Consider the following 8339-nt stretch of genomic DNA (forward strand, 5'->3'; position numbering starts at 1 on the left):
TGTTGGATGCATTTGCTGTTAGTTTAAATTAGTTTTAAGATTATTCTGTGCCTAATAGAAATTATGGTAAATAATGTATTGTGTCATTTTGGATTCACTTTTTAATTGTAAATAAAAATAGAATAAGTTTCTAAACACGTCTAACATTCATGTGGATGCTACCAGGATTACGGGTAATCCTGAATGAATTGTGAATAATGATGAGTGAGACAAGTTACAGACATACAAATATCATACACAATGACATGCTACCCTCACCATTACATAACAGGGGAGGTTAGCATTTTGGGGGGGGGGGGGGGGGGGGGGGGGGGTATGATATTAGTATGTCTGTAACTTTCTCACTCATCATTATTCAACAATACTCACATTCAGGAGTATCTCATAATCATGTTAGACACAGTCATTATAGTTCAGCGGTCCAAGAACCACTGAACGAATGCTTTCTGTGCGGGCACTCCAACTGTAGGGAATAACCACATAGACAAGGCATCCACTACATCCGACAAGATTGTATTCGTGATCATCACATAGACGACACACGAATCATGACCAATCACAATCTTTATCCCAGTGTAACGACCTAAGTAGGAGTGAAGAGCAGAAGCTAGCAAACACAACATTCTTATGTATATTTAGACTGTCTTCGAGATATCCACACTATCGTTCCTTAAGCACGAACCAGACACATCCACCGTTCTTCAAGCAGGCAACAGACAGATACACACACTGTCCTTCAAGCAGGAACACAGACAGATACAACACTGTTCTCAAGCAGCGAACACAGACAGATACACACACTGTTCCTTCAAGCGGAACACAGACAGATACACACACTGTTCCCTTCAGCCAGGAACACAGACAGATACACACACTGTTCCTTCAAAGCAGGAACACAGACAGATACACACACCGTGTCCTTCAAGCAGGAACACAGACAGATACACACCGTTCCTTCAACACAGGAACACACAGACAGATACACACACTGTTCCTTCAAGCAGGAACACAGACATACGAGTACACACACTGGTACCTTCAAGCAGCGAACACAGACAGAATACACACACACTGTTCCTTCAAGCAGGAACACAGACAGATACCACACCGTTCCTTCAAGGAGGAACACAGACGTCCTAGTTCTAGGTCGTTTATAATGCTGGTTGAATTCATTTCCTGATAAGTGACCCAAACACAGAACATGTCATTGGTGTGTATATATTTACTTCTCTTCTATATGGCCCGACTGACATACATAGTCCCAGATGACTGACAATACATAGTCCTAGAAGACTGACACACATAGTCCCAGAGACTGACACACATAGTCCTATAGACTGACACACAATAGTCCTAGCAGACTGAACAACACATAGTCCAGAGACTGACAATACATAGTCGAGAGACTGACAATACAAGTCCTAGAGACTGACAAATATAGTCCCAGAGACTGACAACACATAGTCCCAGAGACTGACAATACATAGTCCTAGAGACTGACAACACATAGTCCCACAGACTGACAATACATAGTCCCAGAGACTGACAAACATAGTCCCACAGAGTGGACAACACATAGTCCCACAGACTGACACTACATTAGTCCTAGAGACTGACAACACATAGTCCTAGAGACTGACAACATAGTCCTAGACTGACAATAATAGTCCAGAGACTGACAACATGTCCAGAGACTGACAAACATAGTCCTATAGACTGACAATACATAGTCCAGAGACTGACAAACATAGTCCTATAGACTGACAACAACATAGTCCCATAGCTGACAACACATTGTCGCCACAGACTGACAATACATAGTCAGAGACTGACAACACTAGTCCCACAGACTGACAACACATAGTCCCACAGACTGACAACACATAGTCCCCAAACTGACATACTAGTCCAAACTGACACAATAGTCCAAGACTGACAATACAATAGTCCTAGAGACGACAACACATGACCACAGACTGACAATACATGTCCAGAGACTGACAAACATAGTCCACAGACTGACAACAATAGTCCACAGAGACTGACAATACATTGTCCTAGAGACTGACAATACATAGTCCCACAGACTGACAAACACATCGCCAGAGACTGACAACACATTGTTTGGAGGGATGCAAGCATCAAGCTTGATTACGGGTGTGGCTTGTAGCAGGGTACGGTAAACAAGAATTAGCGCTGTCTCTGTTTGGCTGGGGCTCCAGGGTGAAGTTTCCCCTTAGATACAGATCTAGGGAGCTTCCCCCTGCCCCAATCAACCCTAACCATTAGTGGAGAAAATGCTGACTGACCCAAGATCAGCATCTAGGGGCAACTTCACCCTACTCTTTGGGTTGTGGTGGATGCAGGGGTAATAATGTGTCTAGGGCCTGTGCTTTAGTAACCTGGTCACAGATTGGGTTTGTGCTGTCTCGCCAGCTCCTATAGTATAGTTGTTCTCTGCCAAACATACATGACAATGTAATGTCTCTCAGTGGAGGCACTGAGGGGAGGATGCTCAAAATAATGTCGAATGGAATGGTATCAAAGCATGTTTAAAATATATATATATATATATTATTTTTACAGTGTTGATACCATGATACTCCAGCGGTCTACGGCACTGCATCTCAGTGCTAGACGTGTCACTACAAATCCCTGCTTTGAATCCAGGCTGTTCTACAATCGGCCTTGATAGGGCGGCACACATTGGCCCAGCATTGTCCGGGTTTGGCCGGTGTAGGCCGTCATTGTAAATAAGAATTTGTTCTTAACTGACTTGCCTAGTTAAAAAAAAATCCATTATTGTTAACCGTTCTCCCCTAGAGCGCTCACTGAATTATTGCTATACAGTGTTTATTAAGGGAGTTAATCCTCTTTCACTGGAACAGAGGCTTGGGGCGGGGACATCACTCTATCACTTCTAGTGTAATTCTCTGGATCCACACCACTTTGCATGGTAAAGGAGGGGCTTAGACAACAGATTAGATACTGAGAGAAATGTTTCTGATCTGTTTAGATAACAGTCCCTTTAGGAGCTGGTTTCTCAGACACAGGTTAAGCCTAGTCCAGGACTAAAAAGCACGTTTGAGTCAGGATTAGGCTCTGTGTTCTGGGAAATTGGCCCCTAAAAGTCTAGTTAGAGAAATAATAATGAAAAGATAAAATCTTAATTTGAATTGTCTGATACTCTATGTGCTGATGTTGAGTGTTGAATTTATAGGCTACCGGTGACAATTAGCTGGCTGGCTAAGTCATTCAATGGTAATTCATGTGCATGTTCCTGTCAAATGAACGTAGTAAACGAATGAAATGAATAAAAATGCACATTATTTCTACCCAGCTGTTTTGATGTTATGGTTCCTCAACATTATTTCTACCCAGCTGTTTTGATGTTATGTGTTCTGACTTCTTGTGTGGTTAACTAAAGGTGGGATGTTTTAGACATGTGTAGTGATGAGAATCTAGTGTAAAATACCCAAAACGTATAGTCATGTATGATGTAACCCCCCCAAAAAATAAGGTCACACAACAAGGATGTCATTCATTAAAAAAATAGTGCTCTTTATTATAAATTATTGAAATGTCATATGAATATAAATATGTGCAAAGTTTTTAGTTCTGCGATCTCTTTTTCTTCAAACTCGTTCATGCTTATACTGCAGCCAGTCACCTGGCTAGACAATAATGAATATCTTTATAAAAGATAGGAGAAAACCTGTTTGCATTTTTCTGTCAGTCATGTAAACGTTTTAAGAAAAATAAATTGAACAGGATGAACCTTAGATGCTCTCTTCGAGAGGAAGAGAGATTCTCAGATTTTAATACATTCAATAGCAAGTGATATCTGGTATCCTGTCTGTGGCACAAATACCACCACATTCATCAGGGTATATTTCCTATCCACTGAGGGCTTACCCAGACTCTATTTCCTCTGTATATAGTGATGTTATTATCTCAAGTATAAAAGCAACCCCTCATTCGTTTTTTTGTCATGCAAGAATTCGTTGTTCGGTCAAGAAACCGTTTTGTTGGTGAGTTCAGGGCAGGTTTGGCATGTTCAAATCAAAAGCCCTGCCAATCAACCAATCATTACACACATCATCAACACCTTAAGTCTCAAATATCATTTTCTCCATTCGGCCATTTGTGGCCTCACACTTCTGTAACATTGGGTCATAATTGGTTTGCAGTTCTGGCTTTTTCTTCTGACAAAATACACAAAAATTGACTCAAAGTGTAATGTTGGAGGTGGTGACGTTAAATGTCTCCTTTGGAACATGGGTTAGAATTCCGGTTGCTAGGCAGTTTCCTGGCAAGGCTGAGACAGAGATCCCAGTTTTCCCAGAGGAGGCCAACTAGCTTGGTGCTCCGACCAACGCGTTTAATACTTCCAGGCTCAGGGCTGATGTCCATGACTAATATCCAACAGCCAGCTAAGGACAGTCATTACAGCCAATCCTGCTGCAATGGTTGAATGGATAGGAGAGGCTGGTGTGTTTGTGTGTCTCTCAGGCCGGTGCCGTGCCACAGCCAGACCCCATGGTTAGCAGCAGTGGGAATGTGTGCTTCGTCAGAGGTGTGAAGGCAGACAAGATGCTGGCTCAGAGCCTTCATCGACTGAAGAGAGAGAGTGGAGGAGGTTATTTATGTTTTATTTTCTGGTCCAATCGAAGGCCTGACTGACACACATTAGCAGCACGCCGACTGTCCGTTCAGCCTCTCAATGAACCAGTCCTCCTTTCTCTCTCTCTGCATGAATGAGAGACTGGAAAGTCTGATGACGACGCCCACCTCTTGTCTTTTGGTTGTTTGAGAGTGACTGGCTGACGTTGGACCAGTATAGCTCTACTCCTCATGGTAACGTTATATCACTTCTGGGCTTGGGAGATAGGTACAGTACAGCCCTTATGAGAACCACAATACAAGCATCTTCTTCTATTTTCTCAGACTGACTCATGCTGCTGCTTCCCCTCTGCCTTGTCACCCTGATGTGGGTGAACCATCCCTCTAAGACACAGATCAGACAGTCATATTTCCCCCCAGTTCTGTGGGGTATTGCCACACTGTCTCTCACACCGGCCCAAGTCCCCTTCATACACCTTTATCAAGTCTGATGCCATCGAGGCACTACATGTCCAGAGAGGGGCCTAGATGGGCGCGTCGTACTCCTGCAGGACACTCTTTGAGCGGGTGGGGAAGCTGGTCCCGTTTGCTGGATATGTCCAGGTGTCCGTTGACTGTTTTCCTACACAGGTGCTGCAGGCTGGACATAGTGGAGGAGAAAGGTTTGAGGAGCTCCAGAGGGATCTTCTCCCCTCCAGAGTAGATGTAGTAGGAGGCGTTCCCTCCCCTCGTGTTTTTCTCCACCAACGAAGCCCCTTTGGTGGGTGGCATGTAGTGGTGGACCAGCTTGAGCACGCAGTCGAAGCGGGGCACAGCCTGCATGCTCTTGGGGTCCGTCTGGAGTAAGAAGGATCCGGAGTCCACTGGATGCGCAGGTTCTTGGTGCCAGACGCCGTCTTGACGCTGAGCGTGAAGAAGTGTCGGTTGTCAGAGCTGTCGCGGATCAGGAAGGTGCGACGGACTCGGCGGCCAGCATGGCGTTGGCCTCCTTGCCATTGATAGAGCCCCAGTAGAAGCCGCTCTCCTGGAGCTTGTGCAGGGTGGTGACGACGAGCTGGTACTGCACCTTGGAGCTGAAGGTCTTGTAACGGTGAGGCAGCCGCATGGTGGTGTCGAAGGGTGCTGCTGTCATGACGGAGTCAAACTGGCTGTGGGCTACCATGGCGCTGCGCACCGCTTCTTTGCGACCTGCCTGGTGAGCACTGGGCACCACACAGCAACAGAAGACTAGAAGGAGGAGGTCGGAGTGTAGAGGTCACGAATCTCCCTACAGAGGTCAAGGCCTTTAGTTTTGTTGTTGTTGTGTCTGGAGAGGATTGTCCTGGAGAAAAAGCAGAGAAAATCATCAGTGTCCAAAGTATCAGCTCAGAGTGGAGTGATTTGGGCTCAAAGTGGACCTCAGGGCATTTGGCAATATGATCCAAATAACTGACATTTAGTTTATCACTAAAAGATATCCAGTTCTATCATTTTAATTATAGAAATACATAACAGTCGATAAAAAGTTTATTTATAGTGTAATTGTTTTAGGATTGAGAGTAATCTAATACTTCTCAACCCATTTAGCTCTCAGGCAAAGATTATGCTTTGGTTATAATTTCAAATATTCCAATTAAACTTCTCTAGTTACATAGTGGAACGTTTTTACCAATGAGGCCCTGGCTATTTTTTGTTCTGTAGCGGACTATTGAGAACCACACGAAGTAAATATGATTCGACACCGCGCATGTTGCTATCGTCACTCCAATTACGCACTGCTACATATTTATAACCATAATTTTTACGACAAATCGCCTATATGGCTATTGTATGTGAAAGGTGAGAGTGAAAACATTATATTCAGTAGAATAGACGTGATTTGCAATTAAGCTACCGTGTACTCTGTCCTACTCATTTACAGGAAAGTTTTTTTGTATCTCTGCCCTCCGGCCTCAGTCACACGCGGTCAGTTCCAGTAAAGTCGAGCAGGCTAGTGAGCGGAATCCTTCAACTGTTGCATAATTGTACATACAAAAGTCCCATGAAAAAAATCGCTAATGATTAATAATGATACATTGTCTTCGTTTGTGCTACTTCTAAACAATATAATGTCTTATTTCTTACCTTTTACGTTTCTCTTGTTTTGGAACTTTAAAAAGTTTATCCAATTGCTTCAATCCCTTGAGTATATTTGTTTCCTTGAGCGTGATATCCTTGTGTTGTTCAAATTGTAACAATTGTATCCTTGCTGATGTGCAATGTCCTTTACAGTGTCAGTTGTGTCCTTTGTCTGTGTTCTACGTTGGACTGGCTGGACGTTGCTCGTAATCATTTGCCTCTTTAATGATCGCTCAGCGCTTGCGAGTAGCGCTCATAATGTGTCGGGAGGCTCCACCCCTTGTTTTTCCAGTAAGGGCCTCTTGGCAGATTGTCAGTAAAGAAATAGTTTTTTTTAAAGGACGATTCCTGGTATTCAACAGAGAAGTCCTCCCCTCCCCGCTGTGTCCTCCAAAAAATGAAGTTATGGAGTTCCAAGCAATAACTTTTCCTGCAGCGAATTGCTGCATTGTTATCGCCGTATTGTATTAGCTTGCTGGTAATAGTATGTTATTATAATGAACTAATTGCATTATAATACCACTAGACTACTATATATTTAGCATGTTATAAACATTATAAGGTAATCAATATGTCCAACCTATTGGTTTGCAGAATAGGCCTATATAGTGAAAAACATGTTAAGGTAATCGCATGATCTGATACATTTGACGTTTAAGAAGTATTTTAATTATCTGAGCACTATTGACAGTTGTTGGTAAATGGTCCTCATATGGAACAGCCAGAACACGCATTAACACGCAGCTGCCAGCTGTTCCTCTCTGCAGCGGCTGAACGCGATGCCGGTGACCCGCAGAGGGCGCCAATGTGTTTTGATTGGACAGTTCAAGCTTTATACCTACATTTATAACTTTATTATGGGACATAGTTTTCTTTGGCAATGGCTGTCAGTTTCTTTTGAACTGGCAACATTTTTACATCCACTATCCTATACAGCTCAGTTATGCAGGCTGCATTACTTCCGGCGCGTGATAGGGCAGGGCACATATTTCCAGCGTCATCTGGGTTTGGCCAGGGTAGGCCATCATTGTAAATAAGAATTTGTTCTTAACTGACTTGCCTAGTTAAAAAAGGTTAAATAAATAAATCCCAACTGGATGGATGGCTATATGAGACCAAGTCACTATATGCTCACCATGCTCATAAACATGTCCATTTCATTCTTAATATCATTTGATCAATCAAAGAATACATTTGAATGAAAGGAGTTGGGAATTTGGGACACTACAGGAAGATGGAAAGATGGATTAGCTAATAACAAAACACAAAAAAAACACTCATCGTTTAACATCCCTTAGAGTAAATCACGTGATCTGATACATTTTGTAGTTAAGACGTTGAACTAGCGAGAGTATTCTAGTCGTGTCAAAAGGCACCCTAGTAATTTAGACTAGGATCAATAGGGCTCTGGTCAAACAGTAGTCCACTGCATGGAGAACTGGATGCCATTTTGGGATGCAGCCCTAGTGTTACACTCACTGTCTCCATGTACTGTAATGTGTGACTTGTTCCTACTCATCATCCTCCTTCCTGTTTACTCATCAAGATCTGAACTGACACAAGCCCTGAGAATGGGTAGGTAGAAGTACCCAGGGTTAACCAGCGAGTCTAAGTGGTAT

At 43.2% G+C, this 8339-nt stretch overlaps 1 protein-coding gene across 1 annotated transcript; it reads right to left on the bottom strand.

Annotated features, from left to right (window-relative positions):
* Positions 1–3537: 3537 nt before the first annotated feature.
* LOC112077116 (suppressor of cytokine signaling 3-like) lies at positions 3538–6964 on the bottom strand. The gene is given in 4 exon segments (XM_024143704.2): positions 3538–5177; positions 5179–5486; positions 5489–5578; positions 5581–6964. Coding segments are annotated over 4 exon segments (633 nt in total). The 5' UTR covers positions 5786–6964; the 3' UTR covers positions 3538–5147.
* Between the last annotated feature and the right edge of the window lie 1375 nt (positions 6965–8339).

The sequence above is a fragment of the Salvelinus sp. IW2-2015 genome, unplaced genomic scaffold (genome assembly GCF_002910315.2).
Source record: "Salvelinus sp. IW2-2015 unplaced genomic scaffold, ASM291031v2 Un_scaffold4293, whole genome shotgun sequence".
NCBI classification, from domain to species: Eukaryota; Metazoa; Chordata; class Actinopteri; order Salmoniformes; family Salmonidae; genus Salvelinus; species Salvelinus sp. IW2-2015.